This window comes from Glycine max, chromosome 19 (assembly GCF_000004515.6).
Source record: "Glycine max cultivar Williams 82 chromosome 19, Glycine_max_v4.0, whole genome shotgun sequence".
NCBI classification, from domain to species: domain Eukaryota; kingdom Viridiplantae; phylum Streptophyta; class Magnoliopsida; order Fabales; family Fabaceae; genus Glycine; species Glycine max.
The window spans coordinates 7,867,513-7,892,707 of NC_038255.2; the positions used below are offsets into that span (position 1 = coordinate 7,867,513).

General features: G+C 36.9%; 1 protein-coding gene across 2 annotated transcripts; it reads left to right on the forward strand.

Moving 5' to 3' along the window:
- Positions 1-1,040: 1,040 nt before the first annotated feature.
- Positions 1,041-25,195, forward strand: LOC100811280 (enhancer of polycomb homolog 2). Of its 2 annotated transcripts, none has more exons than XM_006603923.4 (13): positions 1,041-1,156; positions 1,714-1,939; positions 2,388-2,517; positions 2,619-2,721; positions 10,920-11,043; positions 20,980-21,045; positions 21,214-21,252; positions 21,932-22,012; positions 22,145-22,192; positions 23,263-23,313; positions 23,404-23,472; positions 23,943-24,191; positions 24,730-25,195. In XM_006603923.4, exons 2-13 carry the CDS (start codon positions 1,787-1,789, stop codon positions 24,979-24,981), a joined length of 1,365 nt encoding a protein of 454 aa, XP_006603986.1. In that variant the 5' UTR covers positions 1,041-1,156; positions 1,714-1,786; the 3' UTR covers positions 24,982-25,195. The 2 variants fall into 2 exon arrangements, with proteins under 2 accessions (XP_006603986.1, XP_025982960.1); XM_026127175.2 differs by having other exon boundaries at positions 1,076-1,285.

The following is a 25,195-nucleotide window of genomic DNA, read 5'->3' on the forward strand; positions in this document are numbered from 1 at the left end:
TATTGTTGTTTTGCAACAGTAAATGTTTTGGTAAAAAAATATTGATATTATGCTTAAAAATAAATCAATATTACCAATTTTTTTTTTAAATATAATTCATCCTTTTCATCTATTTTAATATAATTAACATAATATCTTACTAAATATTTAAAATTCATTTTTTATAAATATATTTTTTAAATAATAATAAATATAAAAAACAAATAAATCCTTGCATGAATTTAAAATTTAGTCATTAATTAAAAAAATATTTTAAATTATTTGAAAACAAATCACATATTATAAAATCATTGCTTCTAATTATTAAAATCTTTAAGAATAAGTACTAAAATAATATTCAATGTTATTATTATAATATTTATATATTTATAAAATATTTAAGATTAAAATAAAATTATATAATAATCATTAAATATATTTTGATTTGAGAACTAATTATTGGTAAAAAATTGCATGAGTAGTAATATAATATTTTATGCTATTATTTTATTTATAAGTCAAAATTTATTTTTACTACTTAATATGAAAATTATAAAAATTAATATTTAATTATTAAAATTGTATAATAAATATTATGTTATTACTTAACATAAAAAAGATCAAATTTCTTTTAATTATCAAAATTGAATATTAAATAGTAGTAAGGTGAGTAATTTAATTCTCTATTAAAATAAATGTTAAAAAAACATCATTAATGATTATTATAAAATTAAACTTTGATCAAGGGTCAATATTAGTTTAAGTGAAATTAACTATATAACTAAACGGTTGACGATAAATAATTAATGTATTAAAATAAATGTTGAATCTTTCACATACTATCTTCACATATTATTTAAGTTCAATATTTGAGAGAAATAATTATTAAATATATTTTATTTACCTTGATATACGGATTAATCAAGATTTCTTTACATTATAATTAGATGAGTAAACAAAAATAATCTCATTTTTGTATTATTTTATATTTTTTCATTTTCTTAAAAGTGTAAAATATAATAAATTATTCTCCTAAAAAATGTAAATTATTGCATTGGATGAGAGTTGCATTGCATTCTTATTTAATTCCTGTATTTAAATTCAAAAGAGAAAAAGAAGAGCTATGGAGCTATCTGAAACGCGGGGGAAGAAAGAGGGCAACGCAGATGAAACGAAGGTAGAAAAACAAAATTGACAAAAAAGTTCGATCATATTAGGGTTAGGGTTTTTCTACGCATCGAATAGTCACTCAAATTCGACTCAAATTCCCCAAATTGGAGAAACCTCAACATTACTGCCTTGCTAGGTTTTCCCAACTCTCAAACTCTTTCGAATCAATTTTGCGTTTTCTTCTCAATTTTCGATGTGCATCTGTGAAATTTCGAACTGGGGAACTTTTATGAGGATGTCTGTTCTTTAAACTCTCGCTGTTTTCGCCCCCAAAATTTAATTTTTTCATCTGGGGTTTTGAAATTGTGCTATGTTTGCAGTGCCCACGTGTATTGGTTATGTTGATAGGTGATAAGACTTTTGAATTTGTGCATTGTGGCTGTGTGTGCATATTGGTTGTGTTCGTAGGTGATAAGGCAATTGAATTTGTGCATTGTGTGTGTCTGTGCGTATTGGATGTGTTGATAGGTGATGCAACATTTGAATTTGCACATTGTGTGTGTTGTTGGTATGGTTTTAACTTAACATGGATTAAAACCTTAACACTTGTGGTTTTAAACCCAGGGATAGAAAGAAGGGGTGGCATCAAAAGACTCAAAGCAGTGGAAATGCTGGGAGAATAAATAGTTGAGTGGAAATGAGTAGGTTGTCTTTCAGGCCTCGACCACTTGACATTCATAAGAAGCTCCCCATTGTCAAGTCCATCAAGGACTTTGATGATGATGAGGCACCAGCTTCTACTACCCGGAATTCACAATTACTGCGTGCTGTTCCTGAGATCGAAAATGAGGTATGGATTCATCCTGGTGTTTTTGTCACTGCACCATGTTTTCCAGTTATCCTGTTTCTTAACTTTCTGGTGTATGCCACTATGTTGGCTTGTTTAATTCTGGGCAATTATGGACTATTTGTATCAGTGCTCTTCTAGTTTCCAGCTACACGCTAGATTGTACTTAGCATCAAGGCAATGGTTGTTGCACTATATCTCACTAGCTCTTTCCCTTGTGGCTTGTACAAACAGGAAATATGTTCCTCAATAACATCTATCATCTATGATAAGTTAGTTTAAATATATTGCATATTAGAAGCCTTGATAGTTGAAATTTCAAATATTTAGAAACTGATCATGGATGTTGCTTCTCTATCAAAAACTGATACTGGGAAAGGAACCAGATGATAATGTATTTGTTGGAGAAATATTATTGCTTTTATCAGTAATTTCTTGTTATTATTTTTAGGTACCTCAAACTCCCAGCAAGAAATTGGCTTCTGAAATACCTACTCCTCAGTTTGTTGTTGTGGATACATATGAAAGGGACTATTCTTGCACTTTTTCTCAACCGACTTCCTATTTGCGGGCAAGAGGAAGTACTGCCGCTTGATAGATCATTTAGATATAATAGAAATAATTTTGGAAGGTTATCTTATAAATTACAATTCTTGTACTGAAAATTTTTCATTTATTGCAGCTCGGGCTGAGATTGGCGAGTTTGTTGAGTATGACTTAGATAATGAAGATGAGGATTGGCTTTTCGAGTTTAATGAAGAGAGGAAGATTTTGACACCTGAAACGTAACTTTTTTGTACTGAATTCTGGTTTTATTCATTTAATTTATTTTTTTGTGGTTCCTAGAGGTTGGTTTCAGTTTAATGGTTTTCATCTTTATATATTGTTGGTAATTGTGGAGTTTTAGACATTGAAGGATAGAATAGAGAAAAGAAAGGCTTTGTATAATATTCTATTCTATTATGTAATGATATGTGTTACAGTATGTTGATGTGATATGTTTATAAAACCAAGAGCACTAACCTTTATTTATACTAATCACAGTCCTAAGTATGAAAAAATCATATCATGATAAGATAAGGAAATGTTATAACCAATCCTAAGAGATAATGGGAAAATAGGAAAACTAAGGCTAGGGATAATCTAGGATATGATAGGATAATTTCATATATGCTAATATTTCCCTCAGGCTAAAGCTTATTAAGCTTGTAAAAATTAAATCCTTTCTTTTTAATAATATTGGCTCCACCAAAAAAGTCTTCTAAGGGAGCTTTGAGCTGCGGAAGACTTTAGAGAGATTAGGGTCAAACTGTGATTGGTAAAAAAGCTGGGCCAAACCACACCTTGGCCTAAAAGCCAGGATTAGATTGCCTAGGACCAAAGACTGGCCAGGCCAAAGAGATTCTTTGGGACTAGCAGGCTGAATCTCCAGGATTACCAAGGAGCCAATGATGATTAGTGGGATTGCCACAGGGCAAAAACACATCTAACATAGACTACTAAGACTAGTCTCCTTCCTGCTTTCTCTTCTTCAAAATTAGCATCAAATGTCATAGAAGAGAATTTGATAACCAAAGTAGAGCCCCTGTTGTTGTAGATAAACCAATGCCAAGCTAAAAATAAAGGTTAAGGCAAGAACAATTCAAAAAGTGAGAGCAACTACCAAAGAAGTGGGATGTAGAAAGTGCAGCCGCCAGACAATCATACAAGTGGGGCAAAACTAGACAAGCATAGCTACCAAACAACCAAACGATGCAACAAACCAATTACAGTCACCAAACAACTATGAATAGAAATTGGGAGAAGCATCCAAACAAGAGGATCCTCCAAATGTGGTCAAAAGCAAAATAGCGATAGCCGGACATCAACTAGAAATAGTAAGATGATGTTGACTAATTTTATAGAGGATAAAATTTAACCATCCAGAAAGAGGAGAGAGAAAATGATGAAACTAGAGGTGAAAAGGGCTAGGCAAATAGGCATAGCCTACCAAAAGCTAAAGGGAGCAAAAAGACAAACTCCGAATTTTGAGGTGCTCAACTGTGAGTATACCGTGTAACTCAGTTAGTAAGGCTTGTAAGCGAGAAATTCTAAACTGACTCTTAGTTAGAATTAGTTAGGGTACAGCTGTCAGTAAGACTGCTCACTATGAATACATCTGTTGTAACTCCAAGCTCATCAAGTGAAATGAAATCAGATTTAGTTTTTCTCTCTTTTCAGTTTCTCTCTGAATTCCACATGGTATTCAGAGCTTGAATGGTTCTTCCACGGCCGATTCTAATTTGAATCCTACTCCTCCTCCTCCTCCTTCTTCATCCGCTGCTGCTAATTCTTCCTCTTCTGCCTCTCATTCTGTCTTCTCGCATGCCATTTCTGAAAAGCTCAATGATCAGAACTTCCTATTGTGGTGACAACAAGTTGAGCCGGTGATTAAGGCTCATCAAGTTCAGCATTTCCTTGTTGCTTTGAAGATTCCTCTGCGGTTCGTGAATGAGTACGATTGCACTGCTGGTGTAGTGAATCAAGCATACACTGCGTGGGAACTTCCAGATCAGATGCTTCTTTCTTGGATCTAATCTACTTTGTCGAGTTTGATTCTTGCTTGTGTTCTTGGAAACATTCATGCCTTCCAGGCCTAGCAGAAAATCCAACCGCAATAACTTATTGATGTTATTCTCGAAGGCTTGCCACAAGAATATGGATCAGTGATCTCTGTTATAGAAAGTAGGTTTCTTCCAATTGAAGAAGTTGAAGCTCTTCTGCTAGCTCACTAAATGTGATTGGAGAACTTTCGTAGAGAATCTGCATCACGAACTCAATTTCAGGTCCCATGAATGCCTTTTTCTTGGTTATTCCCCTTGTCACAAAGGATACAGATGGGTATCACCTACTGGAAAGCTCTTCATCTCTAAAGATGTCATTTTTAATGAGTTGAGATTTCCCTAACTTTTTCCATACCCACCTGCAGTTACCACTAATCCCCCCTTTCCACTTCTACAAATTTATCCACTTCCATCATACCTATTATACCTCCTTTACCTATAAACATACCACCCACAAACACACAAACATCACTGAACTAGTACCAAATACTCAGTTATCTCAGTCATAGTCTTCTTCATCTGAGTCTCCACATCAGTCTTCATGTTCTCAGTCCTTGTCCCCTCTAGTTTCTCAACAGCCTTCCCCTGCTGCTTTCAGTCCAGCACCTACTGTCAGCCAGCACCTGTCTATACTAATTCTGAACATCTCCTTGTCAGTCTGGAAATATCTAATTCTGAGTCACATTTGTCTGTTCCTGTTCAGTCTTCTCAGTCAGCTTCATCATCATCCATTATTCCTCAAAATATACAACCAATGCAAACCAGGTCAAAATCTGGTCTTCTACAAAAACGCATTCATCCATCTCTTTTTCTTACACACTGAACTAAAATCTGTCAAACAAGATCTCAATGATTCCAATTGGTTGGAGGCTGCGAAACAAGAATATACAATTTTTATGTTCAGAAATAATACCTGGACTCTTGTTCCACTTCTCCCTCACAGAAAAGTTATAGTCTGTAAATGGGTTTTCAGAATCAAGGAAAATAGTGATGGCACTATCAATAAATATAAAGCAAGGCTTGTTGCTAAGGGGTTTCATCAACTCCCTGGTTTTGACTTCACAAAAACTTTTTCTCCAGTCTTTAAACCAGTGTTAATTCGTTTGATTCTCATACTTGCTCTTGCCAATGGTTGGAGTTTACATCAACTTAATGTATTCTTGAATGGGATGCTTGAAGAAACTGTTTACATGCAGCAACGACCAGGCTTTGAGTCTTCTAATTCATCACTGGTTTGCAAGCTCAATAAAGCTCTCTATGGCCTTAAACAGTTTCCCAGACAGTGATTTGACAAACTTCAGAGTACTGTTCTTTAGTTTGGGTTCAAGGCTAGCAAGTGTTTGTTTTTCAGTCCTCTACTGCAGTTGTATAGCTTCTTGTCTATTTAGATGACATAATTGTCACTGGCAGCTCAATTCCAGCTTTTCTCTGAACTATCTTGGCAATCTTGACGATGCATTGTTTCTGTTGTGGACTTGGCTCAGAAATTTTGAGCCACATTTTGTAATCCATTATAATCAATGGTCCTCTAATCTTAGAGAATGCTTTGCATAGGATATATTATGTATCTGGCTGCCAATTCATGGCCAATTTCTCAGTTTGGTTCCCTTTCAGACTGTCTCTAGTCTGATTTTGGAACCATTTTCTTGACAACCCTTATTTGTAATCTTTGTACCTCTGGTACTTCTATATATATATATATATATAATTATCTTTGCTGAAAAAAAAAATCTTGGCAATCTTGACTATTTTTTGGGCATAGAAGTTCGTCATCTCGAGGATGGCTCTTTACTTCTATCCCAAAGTAAATAAATTAGAGATTTGTTATAGAAGAGTAATATGTCTGAAGCCAACTACCTTGGCTTCTAGTTGTAGATTGTCGAGGACTGGATCTGATTTTCTTCAAGACTCTACCATGTTCAGGTCTGTAGTTGGAGCCCTTCAATATGTTACTATTCCAAGACCAGAATTGAGTTTTGCTGTTAACAAAAGTATGTCAATTCATGGCGAATCCCCTTGAGACACACTAGATAACTGTCAAACATATCCTAAGGTATCTTAAAGGAACTCTACATCAAGGGGCTGAATTTCAAGTTCATCAAGAAGTTCTGGCAAATCATCAAACCTGATATCCTCCGCTTTTTGGATGAATTCTATGTTAATGGACTTTTCCTAAGGGGCTGTAATGCATCTTTTATAGCCTTAATTCCTAAGGTGGCTGATCCAAAATTCCTGAATGAGCAAGCTGCTAGCCAAAAGATTGAAGAAGGTGATGACACTCATTATAGATGAAAGACAATCTGCATTCATAGGGGGCAGACATTTGTTGCATAGTGTCATAATAGCAAATGAGGTGGTGGAGGAAGCTAAGAGAAGTCAAAAGCCATGCCTTGTGTTCAAAGTAGATTATGAGAAGACATATGATTTAGTCTCATGGGAATTCTTGATATACATGCTGAGAAGGATGGGATTTTGCCCCAAATGGATCCAATGGATAGAGGGCTGCCTAAGATCCGCGTCTATTTCGATTTTGGTGAATGGAAGTCCCTCGGCAGAATTCATCCCCCAAAAAGGACTTAGGCAAGGGGATCCACTAGCGCCCCTTCTCTTTAATATTGTTGTTGAAGCTCTAAATGGACTGATGAGAGAAGCTGTGGAGAAAAATCTTTTTAGAGGATTTCCAGTGGGGTCAAACAACGTGGATATTAGCATTTTACAACATGCGGATGACACAATATTCTTTGGTGAGGCGTCAATGGAGAATATTAAGGCAATCAAAACCATTTTGAGGACCTTTGAACTTGTATTAGGTCTCAAAATTAACTTTGCAAAAAGTTGTTTTGGAGCAATTAGTATGTCGGAATCGTGGAAGCAAAGTGCAGCAAACTACTTGAATTGTAACTTGCTGTCCATTCCTTTTGTTTACCTGGGGATACCCATTGGGGCAAACCCAAGGCGGTGTCAGTTGTGGGATCCTATCATTAATAAGTGCGAGAGAAAACTAGCAAAGTGAAAGCAAAGACACATATCTTTTGGGGGAAGAGTCACCCTTATAACGTCGGTCTTAACATCTATTCCTATTTATTTCTTTTCATTTTTCAGGGTCCCTAGTAGGGTGGTGGACAAGCTGGTGAGCTTACAACGCAAATTTCTTTGAGGTGGTGGAGCTGACCAAAACAAGATTGTCTGGATTAAATGGGAGACAGTCTATCTCCCAAAAGAAAAAGGGGGATTGGGCCTCAAGGACATTAACACCTTCAATCTTGCATTGCTTGGCAAATGGAAATGAGTTTATTTCAACATCAATGAGAATTATGGGCTAGGGTATTGGAGTCAAAGTACGGTGGATGGAGGAGCCTAGATGAAGCATCACGAGACACCAATGACTACATACGGTGGAGGGATTTAAAAATGGCTCTTCATCATCCGCAACAGGAACATGCTTTTCAAAATGGAATGGTGTGGAGGGTGGGGTGTGGTGATAGGATTAAGTTCTGGGAGGACAGGTGGATTGATGGTGAGGCAACATTATTAGCAAAATACCCTAGGTTATACCTCAATTCCTGTCAACAAAATCAGGTCATCCAGCAAATAGGAGTTCATAAGGACACAGGGTGGGAGTGAGATTTCAAATGGAGGAGGCACTTGTTTGACAGTGAGATTGCTATGGCTGTTAGTTTCCTAAGTGATGTAGAAGGCAGGCCAATCCAACCACATAGAAGGGATGACTGGGCTTGGAAACCAGATCCAAGTGGCCAATACTCAGCAAAAAGCGCTTATGATGTGTTGAGGGGAGACACAATAGAGGGGACTGATGATGCAGGTTTTTGAGGAACTGTGGAAGTTAAATATTCCAAGCAAAATTTCAGTCTTTGCATGGAGATTACTTAGAGATAGATTGCCAACAAGAGCAAACTTGCGAAGGCGATAGGTTGAAATCAATGATTTAAGATGCCCATTTTGTAGGAGCATGGAGGAGGATGCGACACACTTATTCGTTCATTGCAGCAAAATTCTCCCTATATGGTGGGAATCTATGTCTTGGGTGAATACTCTTGGTGCCTTTCCGCAGAATCCAAGGCAACATTTCTCTCAACATGTGACTGTTTTGGCTGATGGAATTCGGGTTAATAGGTGGAAGTGCTGGTGGTTCGCTTTCACATGGTCCATATGGCAGCTGAGGAACAAGATAATTTTTTCTAATGACACTTTCAATGGCAACAAATTGTTGGAGGATGCAACATTCTTACTATGGACATGGCTTAGAAATTTTGAGAAAGATTTTGTAATTCATTTTAATCAATGGTCATCTAATCTTAGAACAGGTTTTGCTTCTTAGTTGAGGATAGCAGCCATAGGTTACTAGTAGTATTTTCATCCTGTAAGTAGCCAGCTTTTGGTTCCTATCGAGACTGTTTTAAGTCTGATCTATGGAATCAATTGTATGGAATATTACAACTATGTAATCTTTGTACCTCTGGTACTCGGATATATATATATATATATATATATATATATATATATATATATATATATATAAAAATTATCTTTGCTGATAAAAAAAAAGGAACTCTACATCATGGTCTTTATCTTCATCCTGCAAAATCAGGCTCTCCATTCGTGTGATGCTGATTCGGCATCAGACCCTGATTAAAGAAGATCCATTTCTGCTGCAGCTATTTACTTTGGGCCTAATCTTGTATCTTGGTGATCTAGAAAACAACAAGTTATTGCTAGATCCAGTACTGAAGCAGAATATAGGAGTCTTGCTCAAGTCACTGCTGAAATTCTTTGGATTCAGACTTTGTTCACTGAACTTGGAGTTCTTTTTTGCCCTCCTACAGTTTATTGTGATAATCTCAGTCCTGTCTCCTAAGCCCACAATCCTGTTCTGTGTGCCAGAACAAAACATGAAAATTGACCTCATTTTTGTAAGAGAGAAGGTGCTTGCCAGACAACTGAAGGTTCAACACATTCCAGCACAAGATCAATGGGCAGATGCTCTCACCAAACCTCTTTCTCCTAATTGGTTTTTGTTTCTTAGAGGCAAACTAAAGGTGTCTGTGCTTCCTCATGCTCATCCACCCTGAGTTTGTGGGGCTGTGTGCGAGTATATTGTGTAACTCAGTTAGTAAGACTTGTTAAGAGGGCAGTTCTAAACTGACTCCCAGTTAGTTAGAATTAGTAAGGGTACAACTGTCAGTAAGACAGCTCACTATAAATACATTTGTTGTAACTCGAAGCTCATAAAGTGAAATAAAATCTGATTTAGTTTCTCTCTGAATTCAACATCAATAGCTTAGTAGTGATGGGGAAAATCATGGAGGATGGTACTACTTTGATACCATGTTGAAATCACGGAGGATGGTACTACCTTGATACCATGTTGAAATTGTGGAGTTTTATTGTGTCATTGTGTGATGAAATTTATTACAATGTAATGTATTGATGTGTTTGATATGTTCATAAACCTAGACCACTATCCCTTATTTACGCTAATCATAGTTCTTTGATTAGTGAAAAAATCATGATAAGATAATTGGTAACTAATCCAAAGAGATGAAGAAACAAGGAAGCTAAACCTAGAGGACAAATTAAGATATTCTAAGATATGATAAGATTATGTTGTATATTCTGACAGATTTTTTTTTTTCATTTTCTTTTTGTCTTTTGCATTATGTATTGTAGACCTCTTAAAATTAGGTACCCTATTTATCATGGTTTGGTTGAATTAGTTAACTGTCATTTCTTTTACAATACATTAGTTTTTTATTGTATTGATAAGTAGATTTATGGTGTGTTTAGAAGAAACTTATTTACAACTTATTTAGGGGGTGTAAGCATCTATGAGTTTAGGAAAATAGCTTATGATATATCCATAGGGTGTTTTCTGCTCTGCAGGATGACTTATGAAAATAACTTACAACTTGTATGGAAACAGTTTGACCCTATTTTTTCTTCGATTATACAAACAACTTATATAAACACTTACATATAAGTACTTGTACAACAAGTGCTTAATTAAAGTGTTTATCCAAATGTACCCTTAGAAATTTGAATCAAAATAGCATTATGTTGAAGAAAAGCAAAGATAACACAATTTTTATTGTGGTTGTAGAGTTTTAGACATTCAAAATAATGATTGTTAGTGTTTGAACGGGGCTATGTTTAACTTTGAGTTTTGCCCAACATATGACCTACTTGAAAGCCTTGTGTTGCTCCAGCAAGTTTTTTTTTCTGATTGGTTTGTGTATCCTTTATTTAATTATGCTTTTGGTTGTGTCACTTTTCATATCATCCTGTACTGATAATATAAGATCTGCATCATACATGCTGCTATCTTTTTCTTCTGGTTTTCATTTAATTTATTTGGTGGATAGGTTTGAGAGTCTTCTTTTCAAGTTGGAGGTATTGGATCATAAAGCTCGTGAAAGAGCTGGACTTATAACACCTACACTTGGTTCACCAATTCCTGTGCTACTACGGCTTGATACTGCTATTGAGGTCAAACTTTTTTAGTGTCTTCACCTGTTCAAAATCCATCTCAAATAATTTTTTTTTTCTTTTGTGTTGGTTGGTCTAGTTGTTAGGTCGCTTTGAAAAATTATGAATAAAGAGTAGAGAGTCCATATCAAAAAATTTGATATAATGGTATGCAGTGTGATGAATAATATTGATGAGTTTGGTAAAGATTAAGTATTTTGTAATTTGTTTACTAAGAATAGGCATCTTTCCTTGGGTTCTTGAATGATTAGCCATTAATGTATGAGCTAGAAATTATGTATTTTTATATTAATGCCCCTAGATGTAGTATGCTGCAAAAATGACCTGCAAGTTGTTCGAAATCTAGCTACAATAGCATGAACAAAATTCACTGAACTTTTTTTTTTGTAAGTTCTTTTCCAAATGTGCATATGGAGAACCTCACTTGTTGGACTTATTACTAAACTGCACAGAAATCTAGTTTACTAGAACAAGAAGATGTGATTTGAAAACATGTTATGCAACGTGACAAAAAAGGGGTATTTTGAAAAAGTTAGCACTGCACTTCAGAAATAAATAAAATCCAACCTTCACAGGCGATAAATATCTGTGTGAAATGATGGATGGAATTGATTGACTATTTTCGATAAACTGAGTGAGAGTGAGAGAGAAAATGAAAAAGATAAAGTACTCATGGATTATGTTCCAAACTTGATACGAGTGATTGGAACCAAGAACTCTCGACAATACAGACTTTGAAAGTGTAGATTGTAGCCAAACAAGAAGCGTTTGGTCTTGAACCTCCCAAGTTTCTTATTCTGGATTAACTCGATCAGCGATGCAATTGTCTTTGGTGAGGTAACGCGGAGGAACGATGGGATTAACCACAAATCGCTGCAGCTTGTGCGATTTGATCACTGGCTCTACGTGTTGACGCCAGTGCAGATAATTGGAGTCATCAAGTTTCTCTGCAACTGAATTGGGAAATGATTGAGAAACAGAATTGGAAGGAGCGGAAGCCATGGACGCACAGTAGGAAGCTTCGCAGAAGAACAAGCTTACGAAAAAATGGCTCTGACACCATTTTTGATAAATTGAGTGAGAGTGAGAGAGAAAATGAAAAAGATAAAGCTGATATTATTGCTCAGAAAGAAAAACTCAATGAGTTAGATACAACAAAGGTATTTAAAGAGTTCTGACTTGAGAAACTAACCACAACTAACTCTAACTACCTCTAACTAACTTCTAACAGAATGTAAACTAACTCTAACTACCTCTAACTAACTTCTAACAGAATGTAACTACTTGGGTGCAGTTTAGTGAAAACTAACAGCCCTTACAACACATACACTGCTGTATAATATGAAACAAAACTGTTTACACAGTTATGTATTTACATACTCCAATAGACTATATTTTCTAAGAAGGTCCTTTATGTTTTGAAAAGCCTAAATGTTATTGAATGGGATGCACATCTTTGAATTGACTATATGCTAAAACCTAAATGGCTAGGATCTGGAACAAGTTCCTGCTTCAGTTTTGCATCCTATACTTTGTTAGAGCTTTTGATGATTCTGCGATGTTGGTTTGGAATATAGAGATTGACAGAAATAAAGTAAGAAAATTTCATTGCATGTTGTTTTCCAACTTGGGTTTAATGGCATCCAGGATAAAGAAGAGTGAGAATGATTTACATCCATGTCTTCCCTGGAAAATGGAAATTAAGAGCCCAGTCTATTCCACCCAAAACTAACTGACCAACTAATTTCATTCCCTTACATTCTCTGCCTCTAGTTAAAAAACACTAACCAAACTAATTAACTACTCTAACAGATTCCTTAACAAGGTTTGCTCATACAATTCCTAACTAACAGGGCTAGACACATGATACCTTGGGCCTATCTGATGTAAGTTTTTCTAATTTTTGGCTTGTTAAGTCATAAATATTGTTGTGTCCTATACTATTTTGAAGCATTTGATGGTAATTGTGCAGCTGTCAGAAGAATCAGGTGTTTTTGAAATATATCCCTACATTAACTCAATAAATTCAACTATTCAAGTAATAGTAGCACAAAGTTAAAGTGCTATTTTTAGTTTGTACAGTTTCTGGCTTGTTACTTATAATTCCTTATTCTAATTTGCTGCTCATTTGCTTAATACTATTGGTTTCTCCTTGAGAAACAGATTTTGAACTTCAAAACTTCCTCTAACTGTCTAACATCAAGTTCTTTTGTTAATGGTTGCTTAATAGCAGCAAACTGCCAGTAATACAATTAACATGATGCCTGATGGAGATTTGGAACCTCATGTGGCCTTTCCTCCTAATCTGTTATGTGTAGCTCTAGTTCAGAAATGGGTTGGGGGTAGATTGTGTGCAGCTTATAATTTATACAGTTCTCTGATGTATTTGGTTGGTCAGGAATCCCCAAATTTTGAATGGTGTCTTTTTGCTATTGCATCTGTCATAAGCCTGAGATTTATTTTTGGTTTCTCTTTAGTTCTATGCTCATGTTTGTTTCAATTGAACTCTTGATTACTGATATGCAAAGAGATTGGACTTCTTTGTTTCATATTTTTCTGTTTCAGCCACTTTTTCCTTAGAGTGGTTTTTATATTTGGCATGCACTCATACAAAAACTGAATTGGCTTGAAGTGTTAAGGGCTATGTTGGAAATCTTTCTTAATTATAACTACCCCTAGCTTGCTTTACTTGTGGCCTCTTTGGTCTGCCTTCATTGCAGTCTTCAGCACCTTTATTGTGTTGGGTGTGAGGGTGTGTGTATAGTCCTACATTGCCTAGAGATATGGTCAAAGTAGTACTTATAAGGCTTGGGCAGTCCTCACCTTACTAGTCAGTTTTGTGGGGGGTTGAATTACACCTAAAGCCCAAATTCTAAGATGATTTTAGAGTCTATTCTAGACCTGCTATTGGGCTACCTGGATTGTCCATACTCTAGGTCCATGGTGTTGGGCCTTATGTTGGAAAGCCACCTTAATTGTGGCTGTTTTAGTCCACCTTATTTATGTCCTCTTTAGTCTTTCCTTCATTTGAGCCTCCAACACCTTGACTGTGTTGGGTGTAAGGGGGTATGTTTATCACACATTACCTAAAGATATGATCTAAGTAGTGCTTATATAGCTTGGGCAATCCTCACCTTACATGTTGGTTTTGTGTGATTGAGTTAGACTTTAACCTGAAGTTATAAGAGGCTAGAACCACCTCTTTTTTTCTGAAATTTTTTTTTGATCCGCAAAAATAGTATTTTATATTAGATAAGTTTCAGTACAAGTCGTACTGTGATTTTTACAATCACCAATGAAGTCTCCCATGTGGAGGTTGGTTCCCTAATACAAAACTAATCGTGATGGATTAATGAACCAAAACTCTATGTATATATTGGTGATCCCTATCTGTGGAGCTATTTTTCACTAATTACAAAACCGTTCTCTGATATGGCTTGACCATTGATGAAAAGGATTGTTGAATCCTTTTTCTAGGTTCCTCAACCAGCTCCAACAAAAGAAAATGGCATCATCCAGTATCTTACTTGTGTTGGGGCTATCGTTTGAAAATATGATTCTGTTTCTATGGTTCCATACGTGACTTGATACCAAGATGTGTATTGCAGAACGAGTGCTGCATTAAATTCTGCCTTGGTTGTTGCAAAAAAGGTCCCACCATGTTGATCCAAGACAAGGATTCCCACCAGATCTGCCTAATTCTATGACAGCTGAAAAACAAATGCCCTGCATCCTCCTCCTTTTCTGTACAGAATGGGTAGAGTGTATCATTGATGTCAATATTTCTTCGAGTCAAGTTCAATTTAGTGGGCTATCTGTCCCTCATTAATCTCCAGACAAAGAATGCTACCTTGTTTGGTATTTTTAGCTTCCATATGGCATGGAAAATTCCATCTGTGTTATCATCTTTTTGAGTTCCAGTTCAGTAATTGGTATGCACTTCTAACTGTGTATTTTCCTGTGGTATCATTTGTCCATACCCATTTATCCGATTGCTGGAGATTTATATTAATAGCTTGTATTTCCTCCAGAAACCAGCCCCCATACTTATTTCAGTCTCGAACAGTAGCCTCCTTCACTGCAGACACCATTTCCATTGCCCTTCTGAACTGTCTCCCATCTGCAATACGTATTGCTTTTGTTGTTTCGAGTTCAGGTACAGTCTAGGATACTTTGCCTTTAAAGGGATCCCATCAGCCATCCATCCATCTTCCCAGAATCTAGCTTTTGAACAAGACCCTACATTCCATCTTATGCCCTGTTTGAACCAGCTTTCCTCCCCTGAATTGTGACACACCTTTTTCAGGTCATACCACCATTTGGAGACTGCTTGAGGTGTATTGTTGCCATCCAAGCTCCGCCGACCTGATATTTGGAGTCCAACACTCTAGTCCTGAGTTCTCCCTGGTGGTGAAATAGATCCCACTTTCACTTTCCCAGGAGAGCTTGATTGAATTTGGTCAAGTCTCTAATTCCCAGGCCTCCTTTTTCTTTTGATAGACATGCTGTCTCCCAGCTCACCCAAGCAATTTTGTGGCTATCCATGTCTCCATCTCATAAGAACCTTCTTTGTAGTGTGACTAGCTTGTGTACCACCTTCTTTGGAATCCTGAAAAAAGAAATAAAATAGATAGGAATTTTGTTTAGGGTTGACTTTATCAAAGTCACCCTGCTCCCAAAAGATAATGGCTTTTGTTTCCACTTTGCTAATCTACTCTCACATTTTTTAACTATGGGTTCCCAAGTCACATAGCTTTTTGGGTTTGCCTTGATGGGGATACCCAAATAGGTAAACGGTACAGCTAGCAAGCCACAATTGAGGTACAAGGCAGCCTCATTCAACCATTGGGCAGATTTTCTAATCGCCCCAAACTGACTTTTTGCATAGTTGATTTTTAGGCCTGATACCATCTCAAAACTCCTTAGTATTGCCTTGAGGACCTTCAGGTTTTGCATGGATGCTTCACAGAAGAAAATGGTGTCATCTGCATATTGTAGGATGCTGATTTCTATTCCATCTTTTCCCACCAGTAGCCCCTTGTACTTGTTTGCTTTTAATGCTTCTCTCTCATTAAACCCGTTAAGCCCTCAACCACAATATTAAATAAGAGAGGGGCTAGTGGATCCCCTTGTCTTATTCCCTTTTGCGGAATGAATGCAGCTGTAGGGCTTTCATTAACGAGGATTGACATAGAAGCTGTTTTGATGCAGCCATCCATCCATTTGATCCATTTAGGGCAGAAGCCCATCTTCCTCAGCATAAAAGTCAGAAAATCCTAGCTAACTGAGTCATATGCTCTTTCATAGTCCACTTTGAATATCAAACAACTCTTAACATTTCTCTTCACTTCCTCCACCGCCTCATTGGCAATTAAAACACTATGAAGCACGTGTCTTCCTTCAATAAAAGCTGATCGTCGCTCATCTATGATCTTCGGCATCATCTTCAATCTTCTTGCTAGCACTTTGGCCACTATTTTATATATGCACCCTATGAGCGATATAGGCTTGTATTGATTAAGGTTTTGAGGTTCCAGCACTTTTGGGATTAACGCTATGAATGATGCATTTGTGCCCTTAGGGAATCTGCCATTTACATAGAATTCATCCAAAAATCTGAGCACTTCTGGTTTCATTAGATCCCAGAACTCTTTGATAAAATTGAAATTCAGACCATCTGATCCGGGGCTTTTATGACTCCCACAATCCCATACTACATCTCTGATTTCCTTCTCATCAAAAGGCTGCATCAAAAATTCATTTTGGCTTTGTGAAATTGTCTCGAAAGAGGTTCCCTCAAGTTTTGGCCTCTCTTTGTCGTCTTCCTCAAATTTCCTCCTAAAGAATTGGCGAACCTCTTCTTTGATCCTGGCAGGTTCTTCTATCCAGCTTCCATTTATCATCAATCCTCTAAGCGCATTATGTCCACGTTTACCATTAACTGTGATGTGGAAAAATTTAGTGTTGCAATCCCTTTCTTTTATCCACTTTGTCCTTGCTTTTGCCTTAGCAAAGACTCATAGGATGTGGTTGCTAGCCATAAGTCTTCCTGCAACTTTTTTCTCAACACCAATTCCTTATCATTTAACTGTCTTCCATCACCACCAACTTCTAGGAGGTTCAGTTCCTGCTCAATCCTGTTGATTTTCTTCTGGATTTTCCCAAATTGCTCTTTATCCCATACCTTCAACCTTTGTTTGAGTCCCTTTACTTTTTCTTTCAGCACATAGCCACCCCAACCTCGAATTGATTGTGATGTCCACCAATCAGATACCACCTTTTTGAATTGTCTATCCCGAAATCAACAATCCAGTACTCAAAATGGTTTAGGGCCCCAATCCACATTGGATGATCTCAGTAGTAGTGGGCAGTGATCTGAGAAATTCCTCTGTAGGATGAATTGGGAGGTGTCCTTCCATTTGTTCAGCCAATCTGCAGAAACTAGGAATCTGTCCAGCCTACTTTTAGCTGTTCCGTTTGGTTTGTACCATGTATATTTTCTGCCAATACAAGGTACATCGTCTACCTCTAAATCAGAAACCCAATCATTGAATTCCTTGATACTACTTTCATGATGTTGTGTTTGGCTGGAGCCAATTCTTTCCATAGGCCTTCTTATGTTGTTGAAATCACCCAGTATGCACCATAATCCTCCCATATTCGCGTTTCTGATTTGCTTGATTTGCTCCCACAAATCACATCACAAGGTGAATATACATTCACAATGTTGACTTTGACACCTTCAGCTACCGGTGTTCCTTCCAAATCGATAAATCCAGTCTCTGTGTGTTTCCTTTCTAATTTGAATGTGTGTACATTCCATATGCATAAGATTCCCCCTGTACTGTTATTTGCTGGCTGCATTGCCCATGATATGTCCTTATCACCCCATATTGCTTGACACATTATCCTATCCACTATCTCCTTTTTGGTTTCTTGTAAACAAAACATGTCCACCTTTTCTTTTTTGACCAGTTTTTGTATTGCAGCCCATTTAACACCCCTCCCTAGTGCTCTTGTATGATATAATCTTCATATGGGCAACCATTTCCTTCCCTACCTTTTTGCTTCCTCCTTTTCCCTTTCCTCCAGTTGTATCAACTTGGATATCATTGTGTCTTGCTGTGATTGGCAGGTAACTCCTATGCTCTTTGCCAGTTCCCAATTAAAGTTTGCTTGTGTTTTGATTTCCACATTTTCTTGGGTTAGTTCTATTGGTGATCCCACTGCTCCCGACTCTTCTGTGTGTCTCTCCACCCATTCATTCCTTTCCTGCACCTTGTTGACCTTCAGTGTTGTCAGAGAAAACACTTCCTTTTCTTTAGCATTGATTTGTGGATCTGGTTCTACTGTGTTTGCTTTGTTTGCCTGGTCCTTGTTTGGGCATTGATGTCTTTCTGTTTTATTTTCCTTTTTGTTGTAGTTTTTCTCTTGAATACACCTTCCATTGGTGTTCTGGCCCAGTGGCAGTAGGCCCACTATTATTGTCTACACCATGGTTGTTTTCCCCACCTTTTGCTTTGTTGTGACCCGTTATTGTGCTACTTTTCCCACCTTTTGCTTCATCCCCCTTTAATTCAAATTCTGCTGACCATGTTTGTTCCTTTTCAAGATTCATGTTTTCTTTTTCATCTTTTTTGTCCTTGTTTACAGTCCACTCTCTTCTCATCTTTGTTGTTTCCACCAAATTGTCCCCTACCGTCCAGTCCCAGTTGTTGTCTGATGGGTTCTTGCCCAGAATATGCCTTAGTTTTTCACCTTTCTGCCCCTATTATGTTTCCCATGCTATCAGACTCTGTACCAGCTATTGGGTCTTTGTCATCAGCATTCTGATGTCGCGACAGGGTTGGCTGGGTATTACCCATCAGTCTTGTGTCGTGTCCTTGACCGTTGGGTCTTTGGGTTTTGTTGCCACTTCCAGAATCCTCTTCTCCTTCACATTGAGCTTTTCCTTTTGCCGCCATGATTTCTTCTTCCGGGGAGTTGGTGTCTAGTGGCATGATTGATTCAGCCTCACTGTCAATGGAGGTGATCTCATCTGAAGACCCAAACATGCTCAACAGGCCTTGTTTGTGTCTGCATGAGCTTTGACTAACCTCCTTGGCCAGATGTATTGCGTACTCTACGCCATTAATAATTGTTGTGACTGTGTGCTGTATCATGGGTCCTCGAGGTGTTCTGATTAATACTCTAGCTCTGTCTATTCTTCGCATTTCTTCCACTTCCATCATTTCTCCTACCGCTGCCACAATCTTCGATATGTTTTCTATGTTCCATGCGTGTAGGGGAACACCCCAACATTGCAGCCACACCAGTCTGTTCCCCGGTCGCATACCTGGGTTCCATTTCTCTAGTGAATGGAAAAGCCACATTCCATTTTCATCTTTGTTTATACACATGCTCTGCTCGTGAGTCAGTGAGACCCACCAGGAGAACCATGTCGTCACCCATATATGTAGGCCTGATCTCCTCTCCTGCTTTCCACATAAGCTCCTCTTGCAATCTGTCGAACATGTCTAGTTTTCGTAACCTCCCAACCCATGTGTTATTGAATATGTTCATTTGCTCCACAGGGATGTTCATTTGCATTGTTGAGTGTGATATTATTGATGTCTGTTGTTTTTGCCTTTGATTTTCTCTCTTCCCCATGCTTTTGGTTTTTGTTGCCACTACATTCGCATACGACCTTGGCTTTGACCATTGTTGCTTACTGTGGTTAGCCAAACTGCCTCCTTCTGTGCTGGATATGTCATCATTTCTGTTAATTTCCCGATCTTTAGCTTGTGCTCTGCTTCTGTTCAACCCCCCCCCCCCCCCCCCCCCCCTTTCTGCACCTCTGCTATGGGCCTTTTCTCTGTTTTCATCTCCCTCGTGTGCCTCGAAAGGTTAGCGTGAAGCTTAAGGCCACCAATGGCCATGTTGTCTAATCGTTGTTCAAGGAGTTTCACATTCTCGACTCCTTCGAAACAAACGAAACTATACCTCCATCTGCTCCTATTACGATTTCAAGCTATGAAGACTTCTCTCACATCTCCCCACTTGTTAAACTGCATCCACATCTCCTCCCCCATTTCCTCTGGAAACCGAGTGAAGTAGAATGACTGGATGTCTGGAGCATCCCTCCAGTTTTTCACGCCCTCTCTACTGTTTTTGCCTCTTCCGTCACCGTGCAAGCATGCTCCCCAGTTGTACCATTTACCGTTGTAGATATGTCTTGGGTCCCCTATTTTGTTTCTCTCTCTACCTCTTCTGTTTCTCTCTCTATCTCTCCATTCTCTCCCTCTCATTCTCTCTAATTAAGAATAAGCATGGAAGTGGCAATTGTCTAACTTGACCCCTTGGTTGAAGGGGCTTTAATTCCTTGTCAAGAACCAACTCTTTTATGCTGTTATGTTGAAGACCAGCCGACTTTATTCTAACAGTTTTTAACCTGTGCATGAAATGAATATGTAGTATTTAGAAAAAACTGACATGAAAGCTGACTATATTCTTCTTGCAAGATGACTATACACTGATTTTCAAACCTAAAGTCTCAACACTCTTGTAAAGACAAATGGATAATTCCTGTTATTCAATTTTTTTCTCTTTAAGGATCCGAGTACAAAATTGAACATCTTATGCCAATGATGGTGTAGTTTTTGAAGGTTAATTTGATTTGTGGATATCTGTTTGTACAGTTTTTTTGTTGATGAAACCGCATTCAATTTAGTAGTCTATAATGACCTGATTGTAATGATGCTAATGAATTATTGGTTTCTCCCAAGAGTTCCATATTTAGGTCATTATCTATTAATGTATTGTTCTTGATATGTAGGAGCATCTTTCAAATTTCAGAATGCATTTGGAATCATTGTTCTGCAATGCAATATTAGTTTGCATATGTGGTGTATATGATTATTGTTTGGCTTATCAAAAGTTATCTCCTTTAAATGTTAGGCCTTACAAGCACAGGGCTTCAAGTATTCAATTATCCAGTCCATATATGATTATTGGAAAGAGAAGGTATGAAATCAGCTCCAATATTATCACTTATGAGGGACATGTCTCCTTTGTTAATCTATATAACTTTCATGCTATCTAAATTATAATTAGTAATTTTCTATTTTATATTAGCCAGTATTTACAAAAAATATGATACCTTTTCCCTCTTTTGCATGTTTTTGGGGGCAGCGAGAACGGTGGCAAAAGCCTGTTCTGCGACGTTTGCAGGTTAGACTTTAGAACATTACAATTAATATATTGTTTGTCACTGCATATTTATTGAGCTAAATATATGTGATTTGATATTTATCGCTTCTATGATTCAATTTAATGATAGTACCTTGGACTGATTTGTTTAGAGATGTATAATTTTATGTTTTGGCTTTTCTTCTAGTATGCATAATTACTCATGATATGATATCAAATTTGTTAAGAGATTATAATTACATCTTTTAGACCGTTTCCTTTACTGGTTTATTTTTGTATTATTTTTGTTATGTTATTACACGTTTGGTTTAACTCTTTTTGGAGTTTGCTAGTTTCCTGAAAGAACTTTTGAAAAAAAATGATTATTTCCCTGAAAATACTCTTACCAAGCATGCAGTTGGTGATTTTGCAGATTGCAAATTTTCAAATTCTTAGTGCCATTGATTTTGGCATGATTTAACTGTTCATCTCATGCATAACATAGTTTTCTTCATTCTGGATTCCTTCTTTTCAAAATCTTCCTGTAATTTGCTGCTAACTATAATACTCCATTTTTGTTTTTATTATTTTTGCCTTTGGGGGCGGGGGGGGGGGGGGGGGGGGGGGTGGTTGCTATACCTATTCTTGTTTGCCTAAGTATTATGAGGGACAAGCTCATCATGAAGAATTTTGACAAGGTGAACTGCATTTTTGCATACAGCCGCCTCCACCAGTTAACGACACCAACCCGTATAATGTCTTTCGGCCAAGGGAGAAGGCCCACAGACTTCACACAAGAAGGGTAGGTGGAAAACTTGGCTCATGTTTTCATTGTACCTCAGTTTTGGGTAAATGCTTTTTCCTCAAAGGCATGACTTTATTGAAAACTTCACATGGTTTTTGATTGACTAAGCCCTTACATTTTTCTCTTCAGATGCAAAGGAGAGAAAACAACGTGCAGTCATTTGAAAAGCTCCGCCAGGTCAGCTCCTTTAATTGATTCTAGTTCTTATGCATCTGTTGAAGTTAGTAAAATTGAGCTTGTATCTTCTTCTCTTTTGAGGGTCTGGTGTTCAGTGTGAGATAATGGTTTTATGAACTTGTGGTTTATCCTTGTACTATGAATTGTTATTTCAAAGAATGGGAGTATTAAAAAGTTTTCAAAGGATTAGTAGAGGCATTTTCCCCAAATTATTGTTTCAGAGAATATTTAGTTTCTTGAAATACATTTGACCCATATTTCATGTGGTTCTAATATCTGTGTTTTGATGAGAAACAATTGTGTATATATGTTGGGGGCAAATAGTATTTCCTTACTTGACAATTTAGCAAAATCATCTTTACATTGTCATGATCTTTTAATCTTACAGTATCTTCTGTCATTCACTGTCAAGAGCACAACTTTTTGATAAAAAAAATTGATGTAAAAGTCAGTTTGAAAGTGATCAGTTTTGGGGTTGTAAGTAGGATTGTTGTCATTGTAGTACGACACAATAATAAGATAGCAGTGCTTAGGACTGATCATTATTTGACCCAAGAGTGAACAATGCAAGTGATATATATTCCATAATTTAGTGCATGGCTTGTGTGCTGGAAATTGTTTGAAAGAAAACATAGAATCTGGTTAACAAAAGTTCTCATCTTAATTAAGTGTTATATATCATGGATTTTCTTTTGCTGACATGCTTTAAATAAAAGCCATATGGTGGATAGGACAACTTGCGGCTAGATTAATGAAATTGTATAATCTGGTATCAAAAGTAATCACAAATTCACTGCAAAAGAAAAATAATTTGGTAAATGGAAACGTAAGTTTGAAATGAGTAAAGAATGGGATGCAACTCTTGGTAGATGGTACTACTATTCTTTATATAATTGTCAGCTTTAATTCATTTCTTTGTTTTTTAGTATAGTGTTGTAGAAAATGTTCATAATTCATATTGTCTGTCTGAAGAAATATATGGCTAAAGGATTTCCTTCTCTTTCAATTGGAGTGTTTCTGATGCAATATATATTACCTGAAAACTTATTTAAAGCTTTCACCATAAACAGGTCAGGCGCAACCTTGACCAAGCTAAAAGCTTGTTGGAAGCGTTGATCAAGGTTTGACTTTCAAGTTATTTCTTGAGTGTTTTACCCTATTTATATCGTATTGTTTTCATACTTATTATGTTGATATACAATCATAACCAGAGGGAAGAGAAAAAAAGAGAAGTAATGGAGAGTGAAGTTATGCTGCAGAGGATGCAAATGAAGTACAAGGTACACGTATTCTTTTGTATATTAATTGTGTGGAATCTGTTGACATTTAAGAGCTGATTCTTAGTGTTAATTCCTGTTTTTGCTTGAAATCTTGACTGAATTGCTTTTGTCTTTGGTTATGACTTACGAGTTAGAATACAAAACCTTTTCATATATATTTGATACCTATTGAACATAGGTAAAAGTATGAGAATTTTCTCTTGTATTTGCACTTATTTTAGGATCTGCTAATCAGAGATGTAATTAGCAATCTCCATGCTCTAGTTCTTGGTGGTTCAGCCAGAAGAGTGATAAAGAAAAAAAAGTAGAGAATTTGTACCAAAGTATGCTACTTAGATGCACCTCGCTGGATCAATTTTATCTTCGATAGGAATTTATTGGCGTTGTGGACTTTGTTTTGGCTTGGCTATAAAATGCATTGTGAAGTAGTTTTTTGAACCTATGAACTAATGTATAATTCTCTATTTCAGCATGAAACCGAGTTTTTGGAAGACAACATAGCACTCTCTGGATTTACTCCCTTCACTTCCAAGTTTGTTTCCAGTGAAGAGGAATATTTCGATTCAGATGATGTCATGATAAACCGTCTTCCCCGCACACGGTCTACTGCAGTACAGTATTTGCCTTCTCATGAAACCAACGTTCCCATGGTTCCTGCCGTTAGTACAAAGCAAGAGTTCAGGAGGAGATATGTCCCACATGGATGGCCTCATAAACTGGTAAATATGTCTTTGTTTATATCTGACTTTGTTTGGATAAACTTCTCTATAGGAGAAAAAAATAGCAAGGTAAAAATGCATTGAGTTTCTCTCAAGTTAAAATTATGCACTCTAGTTTTTGAAGAAGTTAGATGGGAAGAATTTCTATGAAGTTAGCTTATGGAAGAAGTTCAACGCATTTTAGCTTTTTATTTTCTTCTCTTGGGAGTGCTTGTGGAGAAGTTTATCCAAATAGGTCTTATATCTATCCATCTATCTATTCATAGAGAATCAGAGATAAATAAGATATAGAGAAGTGTGTTAGGCTTGAGCGTAGGAACTAGGAAGAGATACATTTTTAACTGTATAATCATAAATGAATGGTCAAAGATTAGATTTTATGTAAATGAACACATTTTTTACTATTCATATATGGTTGCACGGTCAAGATCAACACATTTCATTTTTTTTTTAATTGTCCTCTTCATGTTCCATATATTTTTTTGTTATCTCAGTTCAGTATGGTTGTTGAGCTGTTGTGTGAAATGGGGTTATGCAGGATCCACTTGAGCCAGTTTTATTGTTCACCAAACCTCTACTTCCAGATAAGTTGGCCATGGCAGGCATCATGCCACCAGATTCAATCACACCAAATGGTGGGGTGTCACCACCGCCATATAGATTTCGTGGAAGAATGGGTAGAGGTGGCCGTATAATATTTGACCGATGGAATCCACTTATGCAAACACCAATTGATTGTGGTAATTCTTATTATATGCCGCCAAAACCACGACCTTCAACATGTAACTAATTTGTGTGTGCAATCTGTGGTGCTAAATTGGTATCTATCCTGTTGGTTAGAATTTAATTGATAACCTAATCATTAGGAAGGTACAATGTTGCGAAGGGAACTTGTAAACATGATTTAGGCCTGTAAGTTTTTTTTTTCCTCTTCTTTTCTAGGTACAAGGCCATTAAGTATTTTTCATTGGGGTAGTAAAAGCTAGATGCATTTTGTATTGATA

Excerpts from the sequence above, each read along its gene's own strand:
- LOC100811280 (XM_006603923.4), top strand. The coding sequence starts at position 1,787 with ATGAGTAGGTTGTCTTTCAGGCCTCGACCACTTGACATTCATAAGAAG. Across the intron at positions 21,253-21,931 it reads CTGTTCTGCGACGTTTGCAG|CCGCCTCCACCAGTTAACGA; the intron begins GTTAGACTTTAG and ends TTTTGCATACAG. Across the intron at positions 23,473-23,942 it reads GGATGCAAATGAAGTACAAG|CATGAAACCGAGTTTTTGGA; the intron begins GTACACGTATTC and ends TCTCTATTTCAG.